Source organism: Neovison vison, chromosome 6, assembly GCF_020171115.1.
Source record: "Neovison vison isolate M4711 chromosome 6, ASM_NN_V1, whole genome shotgun sequence".
NCBI classification, from domain to species: Eukaryota; Metazoa; Chordata; class Mammalia; order Carnivora; family Mustelidae; genus Neogale; species Neogale vison.
This window is the reverse complement of record NC_058096.1, coordinates 106,322,876-106,339,698: the sequence shown is the minus strand read 5'-3', so window position 1 is coordinate 106,339,698 and position 16,823 is coordinate 106,322,876. Positions and strand designations below refer to the sequence as shown.

Here is a 16,823-nt window from a genome sequence, read left to right as displayed (position 1 = left end):
TTCACTGTAAGAATAAGAGTTCTGGATTTTATTCAGTAGGCAGGGGGCATCCAGTGAAGGTTTTCCAGTTGGGGAATAACTTGGGTAAAGTGGTATTGCAGTTATATAATCTGAAGGTAGAAGTGACTGAAAGAGGGAGAGTTATTTTAATAGTATGGGTAAAAGAAAATAAGGATCTAAAATAAATATAGGCAACTGTAGAGTAAAAGTAAAACCAATATGTGATATACTCATAAAACAAAAATAAATTAAAATGACAAGAGTAAATATTTTACTGATAACTTTGGCAGAGATGGGGGAAACAGGCACTTTCATACTTTGCTGACTGAAATGAAGTTGGTAATGACTGATATGAAGGACTAATTGGTGGCATTTATCAAAAATTAAAGGATTTACACTCATTGACCTTCCAATAAAAGTTATTCTACAGATATTCTCATACATGCGCATATATAATGATATTAATTACCAAATCGTTTGTAAGAATCAATGATTAGATTAGAAATACCATAAATAAAATGATTAGAAATACCATAAATTAAAAAAAATAATGGTCTGCACAATCAACTAAATACTTTGTAGCCAGCAAAAGTGATAAGGCATTATACAATTACAAGAAAAGCAAGTGGCAGTTATCATACACCTAACCAATGACCCAACCAAAAGAAATGAAAACACGTGTCCACAAAAAGACCCTTACAAACGCAAATGTCCATCAACACGTGAATGGATAAAGAAATTGTGGCATAGTCACATAATGGAAGAACAAGCAATAAAGAAGAGTGAAGTATTGTTTATTTTAACAATATGGACACTCTCCATAATATTCTCCTGAAAGAAGGAAATTAACCACTAAAGAGTGTATGTTCTATGATTCTTCTTATGTAACATTTAAGAAGAGACAAAACTGAACTAGAAAATCACAATGATGGCTGCTGTTAGGGCTGAGGTGGAGTAGAGATTGATTGGAAGTAGGTATAAGGGAATTTTCTATGGAAATGTGTATCTTGATTGGATGGTGTTACATGTGTGTATACAGTTGTCAGAACTAATTGAACTATCACCTTAAAATCTGTGCATTCGATTGATGTAAATTACATCTCAATTGAAAAAGAAAAAACATAAAAAGGAAAAAAGAGGTAAGATGAATCGATAGTGATAGAAAGGTTTCTAATATATATTTTTGTTTCATTTTTTGTTTAGTTGGAAATAAACTCAGGAAAATTTCAAGAATAAGATTGATACAAAGAACATTCTATGCTCTTTACCCAGATTCATTCACCTATTGTTAACATTTTATCCCCATTTGCTTTATTATTTACTTATTATTTGCTCCTCCTATAGATAACCTCTTTTCCTCTATTATACATATATAAATATATATATTTATTTCTCATTCATAGTATATATAGATAGGTTTAAATATAAAGAGATATGTGTATTATACATATATGGAATATGTATATGTATATTTGTATATATAGGATCTAGTTTAGGATCAAACAGTACACATAGTTGTCATGTCTCTTTAGTTTCCTTTAATCTGAAATATTTCTACAGTCTTTCTTTGTCTTCTATGACATTAGCATTTTTGAAGAATACAGTCCTTTAAAAACAAAACTTACCTTATTTGGGGGTCACATGATGATTTCTCAGGATTTGATTCAGATAATGCATTCCTAGTTAGAATACTGCTTAAGTGATGTCATGTCCTTCTTAGGGTGTCACATGTGGAAAACACAGTATTCATCTGCCCCCCATTGATAACATTAATTTTGGTCCCTTAGTTAAGGTGTTGTCCAGTTTCTCAAATGTTTCCATTACAACTAATACAGAATCTTTGGAGAAACATTTTAAGATCACACAAATACCCTGCTCCTCAAAAGATTCCTCTCTATATTTAATACCTATTGGTAATTCTTACCTGGAATGATCTTTATTAATTTGATTGCAAAATAATGATTTCCCAACTATAATACTCTCTGAACATATACTAATCAGAAGTTGGTACTCTACTGTAAGCTAGAGCTTTCCCTTCTCCCTTATTTGTCTATCATCATAAGAATATATGTATGTCTCTTTCTCTCTAAATATATTTATTTATCCTAGAAATCATAGAGTTTACACTGGCACTTTAAATTTTAGGTCATCATCAGTGATCCCTTATGTGGGAAACTTTACACTAGTTGCATGTAAAAAAGTAATTTAATCTTTAATATTAAAAAATCTGTCAAAACCCAGAAAACATCCATCATGAAAGCAAGATACTTTCAGTAAAAAGAAAGTCACATAGTAGGTCATTAAAAAAACTTTTTTAGGTCTTCTAGCATGTATTTTTAAGTGGGGATAAAATCAAAGGGAAAATAATATGGATAATATATTTCCATTTGAATAAAATAGAAGTGGCTTGTATGTGATTGCATATAAAGCACACCTTGGGAAGGCTGTATAAGACATCAAAAAACTGGTTGAAGTGGTTGCCTCTTGGATGTAGAACTGGAGGTCTGGGGGTAGGCTTGAGAGGAAGACTATTTTCAATTTAGCTTAACTCTTTCTGTTTGAATTTATTATCACATACATATATTAACTGTTCAAAATTAAAAACCTCACTTTAACTGAAATTGCTCTGAGAAAATATTTAATCCATCTCAATGAAAACTGACTGTATCTCAGATAAGGGATTTTTCTGTTTCTTTTCCCACTTTTATTTTCCCTCTTTTGGTTTAATTTTATATTAATACTCAAATTTCCTAAAACACTTCTTCCCTATATTTTGGATGTTAACCAGACACAAAAGATATTTCCTATTCTATTTTAAATACTTATTTCAAAATAACTTGAGTGTTTAAGAGAAAATGTAAGCCATAAGTTTCTTATTCCATTTTCCTGAACTGAGTAATAGCACTGGGGAAGGGATGACTTACAAGAAATGAATGAACTTTTTGTAATCCTCATAAGCTTGTTCCCCTTCAGAGATAAAAAAAAAAAAATTGTTTCGTGTCACTCAAAAAGGTTTGGAGTTAGCACTAAACATTTGACCAAATGTCAAATACATGTTTCTCTGGTTGTGTATAAAACACACCTCTCCAAGAGATAGTATGTATACAGATACATATGTGATTTATGCCTTGCTTTTCATGTGGTGCATCTACACTAAAGAGAGAAGGACCATCTACTTTGTGTTGATACCATGTTTTTAGTTACTTCTATATGTGGTAATGTATATTGATACCTTGTCCATCATATTTTCAATTTTAAACTTAAAATCAACTTTTTAAAAGCTCTCTGTCACCCAAACTAAAGGCTTATTAGTAGGGCATTTTTTTTCTCCCAATTTATTTATTTTCAGAAAAACAGTATTCATCACTTTTTCACCACACCCAGTGCTCCATGCAAGCTGTGCCCTCTATAATACCCACCACCTGGTACCCCAACCTCCCACACCCCCGCCACTTCAAACCCCTCAGACTGTTTTTCAGAGTCCATAGTCTCTCATGGTTCACCTCCCCTTCCAATTTACCCAAATTCCCTACTACTCTCTAACGCCCCTTGTCCTCCATGCTATTGGTTATGCTCCACAAATGAGTGAAACCATATGATAATTGACTCTCTCTGCTTGACTTATTTCACTCAGCATAATCTCTTCCAGTCCCGTCCATGTTGCTACAAAAGTTGGATATTCATCCTTTCTGATGGAGGCATAATACTCCATAGTGTATATGGACCACATCTTCCTTATCCATTCATCCGTTGAAGGGCATCTTGGTTCTTTCCATAGTTTGGCGACTGTGGCCATTGCTGCTATAAACATTGGGGTACAGATGGCCCTTCTTTTCACGACATCTGTATCTTTGGGGTAAATACCCAGGAGTGCAATTGCAGGGTCATAGGGAAGCTCTATTTTTAATTTCTTGAGGAATCTCCACACTGTTCTCCAAAGAGGCTGCACCAACTTGCATTCCCACCAACAGTGTAAGAGGGTTCCCCTTTCTCCACATCCTCTCCAACACATGTTGTTTCCTGTTTTGTTAATTTTGGCCATTCTAACTGGTGTAAGGTGATATCTCAATGTGGTTTTAATTTGAATCTCCCTGAGGGCTAATGATGATGAGCATTTTTTCACGTGTCTGATAGCCATTTGTATGTCTTGATTGGAGAAGTGTCTGTTCATATCTTCTGCCCATTTTTTGATGTGTTTGTCTGTTTCGTGTGGGTTGAGTTTGAGGAGTTCATTATAGATCCTGGATATCAACCTTTTGTCTGTACTGTCATTTGCAAATATCTTCTCCCATTCCGTGGGTTGCCTCTTTGTTTTTTTGACTGTTTCCTTTGCTGTGCAGAAGCTTTTGATTTTGATGAAGTCCCAGAAGTTTATTTTCGCTTTTGTTTCCTTTGCCTTTGGAGACGTATCTTGAAAGAAGTTGCTGTGGCTGATATCGAAGAGATTACTGCCTATGTTCTCCTCTAAGATTCTGATAGATTCCTGTCTCACGTTGAGGTCGAGAGCCCTGATATGGACCCTCAACTCTATGGTCAATTAATCTTCCACAAAACAGGAAAAAATATACAGTGGAGAAAAGAGAGTCTCTTCAATAAATGGTGCTGGGAAAACTGGACAGCTATATGTAGAAGAATGAAACTCGACCATTCTCTTACACCGTACACAAAGATCAACTCAAAATGGATAGTAGGGCATTTTTAAATGCTAAACATTTACCTTGTCAACTACTGTTTTACCTGTGGAAGATGGTCACAGTCTCTCTGTTCTGATGCACCACAGAGTTCAGTGTAATGTTACCAAACTTGAAGGAACTAGACTTCAAAATACATTTAGCCTTTTATTTATTTTTTTAAAAGATTTTTATTTATTTATTTGACAGACAGAGATCACAAGTAGGCCGAGAGGCAGGCAGAGACAGAGAGAGGGGGAAGCAGGCTCCCTGCTGAGCAGAGAGCCCGATGTGGGGCTAGATCCCAGGACTCTGGGATCATGACCTAAGCTGAAGGCAGAGACCTTAACCCACTGAGCCACCCAGGCGCCCCTACATTTAGCCTTTTCAATGACAGTCCATACTGTTGATTTGTCTTCCTTGCTTTGTTTTTATTTTCTTTTAATCTTTAATTTTTTTAAATTCAAATGTTACTTTGTTAACATACAGTGCAGTATTGGTTTCTAGAGTAGAATTCAGTGATCCATCACTTACCTAAAATAGCCAGGGCTCATCACAAAAATGATACCCTTCACCCATCCTTCACCTGTCCTGTCCCATTCCCCCACCTCCCTCCCTCCATCAACCCTCTTTGTTCTTTTGTTAAGAGTTTCTTATGGTTTATTTCCCTCTCTGCCTTTCTTCTGCCCCCCTTCCCACATGTTCATCTATTTTCTTTCTTAAATTCCACACACGAGTGAGATCATACGATATTTGTCTTTCTCTGGCTTATTTCACTTAGCATAATACACTCTAGCTCCATCCATGTCATTGCAAAAGGCAAAATTTCATTCATTCATTATTCAGGTGAATAATATTCTATTGTATATGGATACCACATCTTTATTTATTCATCAGTCGATGGACATTTGGACTCTCTCCATAGTTTGGCTATTGTTGATAATGCTGCTATAAACATCAGGGTGCATGCAGCCCTTCAAATCTGTATTTTTGTGTCCTTTGGGCAGTTTATCTAGTGCAATTGCTGGGTTGTAGGGTAGTTCTATTTTTAACTTTCTGAGGAAACTCCACACTGGCTGCACCAGTTTGCATTCCCACCAACGGTACAAGAGGATTCTCCTTGTCCTACATCCTTGCCAACGCCTGTTTCTTGTGTTGTTAATTTTAGCCATTCTCACAGGTGGTATCTCATCGTGGTTTTGATTTGTATTTCCTTGATGATGAGTGGTGTTGAGCATCATCTCATGTGTCTGTTAGCCACCTGGATGTCTTCTTTGAAAAGGTGTCTGTTCATGTCTTCTGCCCATTTCTTGAGTGGATTATTTGGTTTTTTTGGATGTTGAGTTGATAAGCTCCTTATAGATTTTGGATACAACCCTTTATCTGATATGCCATTTGCAAATGTCTTCTTCCATTCTTTAGGGTGTCTTTTAGTTTTGTTGATTGTTTCTCTCATTTTTCAGAGGGTTTTTATCTTGATAAAGTTCCAATAGTTTACTTTTGCCTTTGTTTCCCTTGCCTCCTGTAACCTGTCTAGAAAGAAGTTGCTAGAGCCAAGGTCAAAGAGATTTCTGTCTGTGTTCTCCTCTAGGAATTTGATGGATTCCTGTTTCACATTTAGGTCTCTCATCTGTTTTAAGTTTTATTTATTCATTTATTCATTTTATTGTCTTATGTTAGTCACCATATAGTACATCATTAGTTTTTGATGTGTTCTAAGATTCACTGTTTATATATAACACCCAGTGCTTCATGCAATACATGTCCTCCTTAATACCCACCATCAGGCTCACCCAACCCACCACCTCCCCTCCTCTCTAAAACCCTCAGATGTTTCTCTGGAGTCCATAGTCTGTCATGATTCCTCTCCCCCTCCAATTTCCCCCCACTTCACTTTTCCTTTCTTTCTCCTAATGTCCTCCATGTTATTCCTTCTTGACTTATTTCATTCAGCATGATTTCCTCCAGTCCCATCAAGGTTTTTGTATATGGTGTAAGAAAGTGGTCCAGTTTCATTCTTCCGCATATGGCTGTCCAATTTTCCCAACACCATTTATTGGAGAGACTATATTTTCCCACTGGGTATTCTTTCCTGCTTTATCAAAGATTAGTTGACCATAGAGTTGAGGTCCATTTCTGGGTTCTCTATTCTGTTCCATTGATCTACATGTCTGTTTTGTGTCAGTACCACACTGTCTTGATGATTACAACTTTGTAATATAGCTTGGACACAGTACTAGAAGTCCTAGCTTCAGCAATCAGACAACAAAAAGAAATATGCACCCAAATTGGCAAAGAAGTCAAACTCACTCTTTGCAGATTGACATAATACTCTATGTGGAAAACCCAAAAGACTCCACCCCAAAATTGCTAGATCTCATATAGGAATTCAAAAAAGTGAAAGGATATAAAATCAATGCACAGAAATCAATGGCAGAAAGAGAAATTAAGTAATCTTTTATATTTACAATTGCACCAAAAACCGTATAATACTTAGGAATAAACCTAACCAAAGAGGTAAGGGAAACTGAAAACTATAGAACACTTATGAAGGTAGTTAAGGAAGACACAAAGAAATGGAAAAACAGTTCATGATCATGGATTGAAAGAACAGATATTGTTAAAATTTCTATGCTACCCAGAGCAATCTACACAATCAATGCAATCCCTATCAAATGCCATCAACGTGTTTCACAGAGCTGGAACAAATAATCCTAAAATTTGTATGGAACCAGAAGAAGATGATGACTAGCCAAAGGAGTGTTGAAAAAGAAAACCAAAGCTGGTGGCTTCACAAATCCAAACTTTAAGCCATATTACAAAGCTGTCTCCATTTCATTTCTTTCACTCTTGTCATTATTTCCTTTCTTTTACTGTCTCTGGCTTTGTTCTTTTTTTTCTAGTTTCTTTAGTATAAGGTTAGGTTTGTTTGAGAATTTTCTTGCTTTAAAAAAATTTTTTTTAAAGATTTTACTTATTTATTTGACAGAAAGAGAGACAGACAGACAGATAGACAGCAAGAGAGGGAATACAAGCAGGGGGAGTGGGAGAGGCTGGTTTCCCTGCTGAGTATGGAGCCAGATGTTGGACTCAATCCCAGGACCCTAGGATCATGACCTGAACCAAAGGCAGACACTTAATGCCTGAGCCACCCAGGTGCCCCAAGACTTTTCTTGTTTCTTGAGGTAGGCCTGAATCGTTATAATCTTCTCTTTTGGAACAGCTTGTACTTCACCCCAAAAATCTGGACTGTTGTATTTTCATTTTCATTTGTCTCCATGTGTATTTTTTTATTTCTTCTTTGGTTTCTTGGTTGACCCATTCATTGCTCAGTAGCATGTTATTTAGCATGTATTTGTGTTCTTTCCAAATTTTTTCTTGTGGTTGATTTCTAGTTTCATACTATTATGATCAGAAAAGATGCATGATATGATTTCAGCCTTTTTTAATTTATTGAGACTTGTTTTGTGGCTAGTATGTGATCTATTCTGGAGAGTGTTCTATATGCATTTGAAAAGAATGTGTTCTGCTGTTTTAGGGTGGAACATTCTGAATATATCTGTTAGATCCATCTGGTCCAATGTGTCATTCAAAGCCACTGTTTCTTTGTCCATTTTCTGTTTGGATGGCCTATCCACTAATGTAAGTGGGGTGTTAATATCTCTACTATTACTGTGTAACTATTGATTTCTACCTTCATGTCTATTTATAGTTACTTCATATATTTAGGTGCTTTCATGTTGGGTGTATAAATATTTACAATTGTTGTATCCTCTTGTTGGATTGTACCCTTTATCATCATGTAGAGTCCTTCTATTTTTCAAGTTATAGTCTGTCTTAAAGTTGATTTTGTGTGATCTAAATATTGGTATCCTCATTTTCTTTTCATTTGCATGGTAAATGTTCTTCCATTTTCCATTATCTGCATATATTTTTAGGTCTGAAATGAGTCTCCTGTAGGCAACATATAGATGGGTTTTGCTCTTTTATCCATTCAGTCACCCTATGTCTTTTGATTCAAAGTATATTCAAAGTAATTATTGATAAATACGTACTCACTGCCATTTTGTTATGTTTTACAGTTGTTTTGTTGTTCTTTTCTGTTCCTTTCTTCTTTTCTTGCTGTCTTCCCTTGTGGTTTGATGACTTTCTTTATTGATTCGCTTGGATTCCTTTTTCTTTATTTTTTGTGTGACTATTACAAGCTTTTGTGTGTGTGTGTTTGTATGGTTACCATGAGGTCCATTTGTAACATGTGATGCACAGAGCAGTCTATATTAAGTTTTTAGTCATTTGAGTTTGAACCCATTCTAAAAGCACTAAATTTTTACTTCTCCACCCTCCATGTTTTTTGTATACAATGTCATACATAACATTCTGTTATTCTGTGAATCCCTTTACTGATTTCTGTATGTATAATTTATTTTACTGCTTTTGTGATTTAACCTACCTAATGGTTTTGTGAGTGATTCATCTACTACTTTTTAAAAAGTTTGTTTAAGTAATCTCTACACCCAATGTGGGGCTCAAACCCGTGACTCCGAGACTAGAGCTGCATGCTCTTCCAGTTGAGCCAGCCAGATGCCCCTCATCTACTACTTTTATTGTGTCTGCATTTAATTATGAAATTTTTTTCATTTCATAATTGTCTTACTCCTATTTTAGCCTTTTCTTTTGACTCAAAGAATTCCTTTCAGTGTTTCTTGTAAAGCTGGTTTATTGGTGATGAATTCCTTTAACTTTTGTTTGTCTGGGAAATTCTTTATCTTTACTTATATTCTGAATAGTAATCTTGCTGGATAGAGTATTCTTGTTTATAGGTTTTTTGTTTGTTTGTTTGTTTTTGTTTTTTGTTTTTTGTTTTTTCCTTTTGGCCCTTTGTATAGATCATGCCACTCTCTTCTGGCCTGCATAGTTTCTGCTGAAAAACCAGCTCATAGCCTCCTGGAGTTTCCCTTTTATGTTACAGTTTTCCTTTCTCATGCTGTTTTCCTTTCTCATTCCTTTCTCTATCATTGTTTTTTCATTTTAATTACTGTGTGTGTGGACATCCTTGGTTTGATTTTGTTGGGGGTTCCCTGTGCCTATTAGATCTGGATTTCTATTCCCTTCCTCAGATTTGGGGAGTTTTTAGCTATTATTTCTTCAAATAAATTTTCTATATCCTTTTTTCTCTTTTTTCTTTCTGGCATCCCTGTAATGCTAATATTATTATGCTTGATGATGTCACTGAGTTTCTATAATCCATTCTCAGCTTTTATTATTCTTTTTCCTTTTGCCATTTAACTTGTTTGCTTCTCGCCATCCCTCCTTGGGTCTGGCTACCCAGAGCAGAGAGCTTGGTTGCTTTTTATTACTCCATATTTTGAATCACTGATCTGCTCTTCTGTCTTCTCTGATTTGCTATTGATACCCTCTAGTGTATTTTTAATTTCAGTTATTGACTTTTTCATCTTTGATTGGTTCTTTTTAATATTTTCTATCTCTTTGTTGAAGGTCTTAGTGAGATCCTCCAGTCTTTTCTCAAGTCCAGCAAGTATCTTTTTGACTGTTACTTTGAGTTCTCTATTAGGCATATTAGTTATCTCTTTCATTTAACTATTTTCTTTAACATTTATTTATTTATCTTAGAGAGAGAAAGAGAGAACTTGTACACATGCATGAGAGTGGGGTAGGGGTGGGGGGAGAATGAGAGGGACAGACTCCTCAGGCAGATTCCCCACTGAGCATGAAGCCTGATGTGGGGCTTGATCCCAGGACCCTGAGATCATGACTGAGCTGAAATCAAGAGTTGGATACTTAAATGTACCTAAGAAACCCCCATTTAACTTTTTTCAGTGTGGTTTTTGTCCTTTTCTTTCATTCAGGACATACTCCTGTCTTCTTATTTTGTGTAACTCTCTGTGTCTGTTTCTATGTGTTAGGAAAGTCAGCTTTGTCTCCTGCTCTTGAAAGTAGTAGCCTTATGAAGAAGAGGTCTTGTAGCGCCCTGTACCACAATGCCCCCATTTACCTGAGCCAGATGCTTTAGGGGTATCTCCTTTGTGGCTTGTGTGTGTCCCACTGTTGTGGCTGAGTCTCATTTGCCTTCAATCCAGTTAGCTGCAATGGCCGACTTTGCCTGTTATGGTTGCACATGACAGTTGTGCAGCTGGGTGTAGATGTAGTTGGGTGATGGCAGCAGTCAGATTAGCTGCCTGCCCTCAGCTCATCTACTAGGGCTGCAGTGGTACTAAACAGCAGGGTGCTCTCTCATGCTGCCTCCTGAAAGCCTTATTGGTGTGTGGGGCTGGCAGTTAGACCATATGTCTCCAGTCCCACCTGCTGGGACTGTAGTCACACTGATGTGTGTAGTTAATCTTCCTCTCTCCCCAGGACAGGAGTTACTTTGGAGTAGCACTGGTCCCTGCTGGGGGTTGCTTGCAGGATTTGTCTTGGCAGGAGCCATTTTGGAGGGACCCCTGTGGAGTGGGGTGAGGTGGATGAGGTGGCTCTTTAGGAGAATGCAGAAGTGGGGTCTGTGGTATTAGCAAGCTATGGGAGAGTGTTTGAACTGGTTTCCACAGCTGTCTGACTATGTAGGCTGGGGTGGCATTGAGGGCTGATGTCACTTGCTAAGACTTTGTTCTAGGAGAAGTCACCTAAAGATTCCTGCCCCTCCAGTGCAGGTTCTGAGATTAGTAAGTAAGTCTTCTTTCCATATACTCTTGAGGTTTCAGATTGCTACTTCTGTACCATACCTTGGCTAGGTTGTTTGTTGTGTTGGCTCTTTAAGGACTGGAACTCATTTTCCTTTCACCCTCTGTCTTTCCCAGAGCTAAGCCCACTGATTTTTAAAGTGCCTGGAGTTAAGTCCTACTGATTGTAAAAAGTCACAAAGTTAAGCCCCACTGGATTTCCAAAGCCAAATGTTATAGGACTTACCTTCCCACTGCAGGTTCCCTGTGCCCCAGGTGCCTGGTATGGGGTCTGCTTCTCAGCCTTCTCCATGCTTGTGGTGTCCCTACTGTTTGTGGTTAAGTCTCCTGTGAGTTTGGCTCCCAACTGCCTCTCTGCCCCTCCTACCTCTTTCTGAGTGGCCTACTTCACCATTTTTTTCAGAAGTCCTCTTTGCCCATTTTTAATTATATGTTTTTTTTTACTGTTAAGTTTTGAGGGTAGATATGGATCCATTGTCAGATATGTGATTTGCAAATGTTTTCTCTTGGTCTATGGGTTGTCTTTTTACCCTCCTATGTCTTTTGAAGAGCAAATGCTTTTTTTTCCCCCAATTTATTTATTTTCAGAAAAACATTATTCATTATTTTTTCACCACACCCAGTGCTCCATGCAAGCCGTGCCCTCTATAATACCCACCACCTGGTACCCCAACCTCCCACACCCCCGCCACTTCAAACCCCTCAGATTGTTTTTCAGAGTCCATAGTCTCTCATGGTTCACCTCCCCTTCCAATTTACCCAAATTCCCTTCTCCTCTCTAATGCCCCTTGTCCTCCATGCTATTTGTTATGCTCCACAAATGAGTGAAACCATATGATAATTGACTCTCTCTGCTTGACTTATTTCACTCAGCATAATCTCTTCCAGTCCCGTCCATGTTGCTACAAAAGTTGGGTATTCATCCTTTCTGATGGAGGCATAATACTCCATAGTGTATATGGACCACATCTTCCTTATCCATTCATCCGTTGAAGGGCATCTTGGTTCTTTCCATAGTTTGGTGACCGTGGCCATTGCTGCTATAAACATTGGGGTACAGATGGCCCTTCTTTTCACGACATCTGTGTCTTTGGGGTAAATACCCAGGAGTGCAATTGCAGGGTCATAGGGAAGTTCTATTTTTAATTTCTTGAGGAATCTCCACACTGTTCTCCAGAGAGGCTGCACCAACTTGCATTCCCACCAACAGTGTAAGAGGGTTCCCCTTTCTCCACATCCTCTCCAACACATGTTGTTTCCTGTTTTGTTAATTTTAATCTCAGGGTTCTGGGATCGAGCCCCACATCGGACTCTCTGCTCAGCACGGAGCCTGCTTCCTCCTCTCTGCCTGCCTGTCTGCCTACTTATGATCTCTATCTGTCAAATAAATAAATAAAATATTTAAAAAAAATACTACATTCATAAGTGCACGTAAATAAAAGTGTTTTATAAACATTGTAAAAAAAAATAAAAAAATAAAATAAAGAGTTAAAAAAATCACTTGGCCATATTTGTGTGAGCCTATTTCAGGACTTTCTGTTCTATTCCATTGATTGATTTGGCTGTCCTTTGCTGTTACCAAACTCTTAACTACTATAGTTTGTAAGTCTTGAAACTTTATTCATTTTCAAAATTGTTTTGCCTATTCTACCTATTTTGCATGTCCGTATAGCTTTTAGAGTTAGCTTGAGACTTTCTACAGAAAGTCTTCTGGATTTTAATTGGGCTTGCTTTGATCAATATTTAACAGTACTAAATCCTCTAATATCTTCCTTTTTAAAAAAAATATTTAATTTATTTGAGAGAGCACGAGATGGGAGAGGTCAGAGGGAGAAGCATATACCCTGCCGAGTAGCAAGTCTGATGTGGGACTAGATCTTGCAACCCCAGGATCATGACCCGATCTGAAGGCAGTTGCTTAACCAACTGAACCACCCAGGCACCCCTAATATCTTCCTTTTATTTCTAATTTTCATTTTTTCTTCCAATTCAAAATTTCTCTTCGTCCTTTATAGCTAAAGGTGAGTAGGCAGAGTCCCAGCAAGCATGGAACACATGCCTCCCTCTGCTGTTGAGTTAGGTAGAACAGAAGATGTGCAACCTGGCAGGATATATTTTTTATTTTATTTTTTAAATTATTTTTATTAATTAATTTATTTATATGACAGAGAAAGAGGGAGCACAAGCACGGGGAGCAGCAGTAGAAGGAGAGGGAGAAGCAGGATCTCTTCTAAGCAGGGAGCCTGATGCAGGGCTTGATCCCAGGCCCCTGGGATCATGACCTGAGCCAAAGGCAGACACTTAACATGCTGAGCCACCCAGGTGCCCCAGGATATGTTTTTTAAAACTCCAGGCTGTGTGGCAAAGTTACTTCTGCCTAATAAGATGTTCCACATTAGTATTAAAACAACAACAACAACAACAACAAAGCTCCATGTGTTACTATAGCAATTAATATTTCAAGAAGCAAAATATATTGGCAACTTCTTGTTTGTGTCCTATTAATTTCTAATGTTAGAAAGCCTAAAAATCGTTTTTATTTTTAGCGGTTTAAAATTTTTAGTGGTTTAAAATTTTTAGGAGGGAAAGGCAAAAATGGATTCAGGTTTGGATTCTTTCGACTTTTTTTCATGTTATAAATGTAATTTTTTAAAATTTGCAGACTCCTGGCTTGCCTGGCTGGCTTAGTTGGAGGAGCACGTGACTTTTGATCTCAGGGTTGTGGGTTCGGACCCCACATTGGGCATAGAGCTTAAAATGTAATTAATTAATTAATTAATTTAAAAAATTCCCAAACTCCTTTTCAGAAGTGAGGGAGAAAGGCAGGGACCTGATAAGGTTAACAGTGATATGTAGTAACCAAATCCCACAAAACCTGAGTTCCTTGAGGCAGGGACTGTTGACTGTTGTGCTGACTGTGTTATCCCTCAGAGCCTGGCATTTATTAGAAATTCAATACCTTATTCATTGAATGAGTATATCAATTTTGTTTTTCACCTATAGACTTTGGGCCCTAATTTACATTCCTTCTATTCCAAAGTGGATTTATCACTCGACTAATACTATATAATAATAGAAGAAAGCCTCTATTTTTTTAAAAAAAAATTGATTTTATTAAGTAATCTCCATACCACATGTGGGGGATCAAGAGTTGCATGCTTCACCAACTGACCCAGCCAGGCACCCCAGAGACCCTATGTTTTTATGTCCTCTGAAAAAGAGTCAATTTTCAAAATAATCAACAAGGAGTGAAGAAACGTGAAGTCATCAGTTAAAGGCTTACAAGGGCATGTTTCAGAAGTAGGAGTGAGAGTTCCTTGTTTCTCTTTAGGAGTGAGTAGGGGTGTGATATAATCCCTGAAACAGGGCTAGGATCATGACCTGGTCAGAGCCACTGCAGAGGAGCAGAAAGGGACAATTTGGAATGTGTCTGCTCCCTCTAGGTGTGTGGGCATTCGTTCATCGGCATGGGTTTGTTCATCAACCAGATTGTTAATTCATAAAAATCCACTCCCTATTACCTCCAGATCTCCTCCATGAAGGATATATTGGGGCGTATCAACCTTCCTCATGGGAGGCATTAGTGTAGTAAATCTTTTTAACACACACTCCTCAGTATGTGCCAGTATTCTAATTTTATTTTGATATTCACCAGCCTACCCCTTACTGGGCTTCTCATTGCAGAATTTTAGGTCTCAATATAACACTTGATTTTGGTGCCTGAAGAGTATACTTAAGCTTGGTAACTTGTGACAAAAATCCACCTGAAGTAGGACCCGACTTCTGGGTAGCTTAGAACGGAGTCCTCTGAACCAGGTCACCATTTTGACACAGACTGTACAACCTTTGGTACTCCTCACTTAAGTGGGGAAATTGTAAAGGGAATATAAAACATTTCTATGCTGGATGTAGTAACTCCTTGTACATGAATTCCTGATTAGGCAAAGTTCAAGTGCTGTTTAAATAATAATAGAACCTAGATAAGCTACTCTTCAATTATCTGTAAGGAATATATTGATTTTTTTTCTCTATAGATTGTTATGTTAAACTCTGTGTCTGACCTTCATGGCTACATTGACAAAAGCCAACTGACAGAGGACTTAGGGGGAACTTTGGAATACCGCCACAGTCAGTGGATAAATCATCGAACTGTGAGTACCAACTTATGTGCCATTTACATTTTCTCTCCTTGTTTTCGAGAAGACGGGGCAGTTAAAGATCAACTGGTGGGTGGTCATTGCCCACTGGGATGATTAGATTTTCTAAGCCACAGGTGGGGGAGAAATGGGGCAGAGGGGAAGAAGCTGTGGCTTGTCCTACTATCTCCCTTTGCCTCACCTCATCATCTAGCATGGGGTTTTAGGGAGACTTGACTTGGAATGCACCTGGGGAGTTTTAAACACACCAGCACCCACCCTGCTATACCTCAGAGAAACTAATTTGCTTGATCAGGGTTGTGTCTCAGACATTAGCATTCCACAAAACTCCCCAGATGATTCTAATGTACAGAAAGATAAAACCCACCGAGTCAGAAGGAGCTGTATTTGAATATTGTCACCATGATTTATTGTCTGACCTTTGCTCGGTTGTTAAACCTCTTTCAGCTTGTTTTCTCCTGTTAAAATGGAACTAGCAGTAGTTTTCAGCTGGCAGTTTTAGACAGATTTTTTTTAAAAAGATTTTATTTATTTATTTGACAGGCAGAGATTACAAGTAGGCAGAGAGGCAGGCAGAGAGAGAGAGGAGGAAGCAGGCTCCCTGCCAAGCAGAGAGCCCAATGTGGGGCTCGATCCCAGGACACTGGGATCATGACCCAAGCCGAAGGCAGAGGCTTTAACCCACTGAGCCACCCAGGCACCCCTAGACAGATTTTTTTTTTATAGTCATAACTTGGGAAGAGCAATGTTATTGGCACCTAGTGCTGGGTAGGAGGCAGAGATGCTGTGAAGCATCTCACGCACGAGACAGCCCCCTACAACAAAGAATTGTCTGGCTCAAATGTCAGTAGTGCAATGATGAGAAACTTCAGACTGACAGAAGCCATCTGAGAGTTTGATGTGAGACAGAGTGATGTAATGTGCATAAAAGCACCTGACATAAAATATTTTACTTGATTCACTCACAGTAATGGTTACTATGCTAAACTAAAGGGTCAGTAATATGGAGGAAAAAGTGGGATTGAAACTCAAATAATGACTGTTTCTGTATAAAGCTGCCATTCCCCTTTCCCACTCTCATAGATAGCCCCCAAATGCTCAAAATGACTAGGTTTTCTGAGCTGAGTCAGAAGCTCCCTTCACCACCCCAGTGACAAGTTGTGGTGTCAGCCCCCTCTCTCTGTATCTGGGCAGTTTGGAACCATGTTGCTCAACATTTACCAATAAACATCTGAATGACATTTTTTTAATTTTTAATTTTTTATAAACATATAACATATTTTCCCCCAGGGGTACAG

At 37.9% G+C, this 16,823-nt stretch overlaps 1 protein-coding gene across 3 annotated transcripts in view; it reads left to right on the top strand.

Moving 5' to 3' along the window:
• The window catches only part of MCF2L2 (MCF.2 cell line derived transforming sequence-like 2), a 249,011-nt gene that overhangs the window by 87,788 nt on the left and 144,400 nt on the right, over positions 1–16,823 (top strand). For all 3 annotated transcript variants that reach the window (XM_044251864.1, XM_044251866.1, XM_044251865.1), the window contains one exon: positions 15,403–15,519. In XM_044251864.1, coding sequence (XP_044107799.1) covers positions 15,403–15,519 — 117 coding nt within the window. The remainder of the gene's footprint in view (positions 1–15,402; positions 15,520–16,823) is intronic.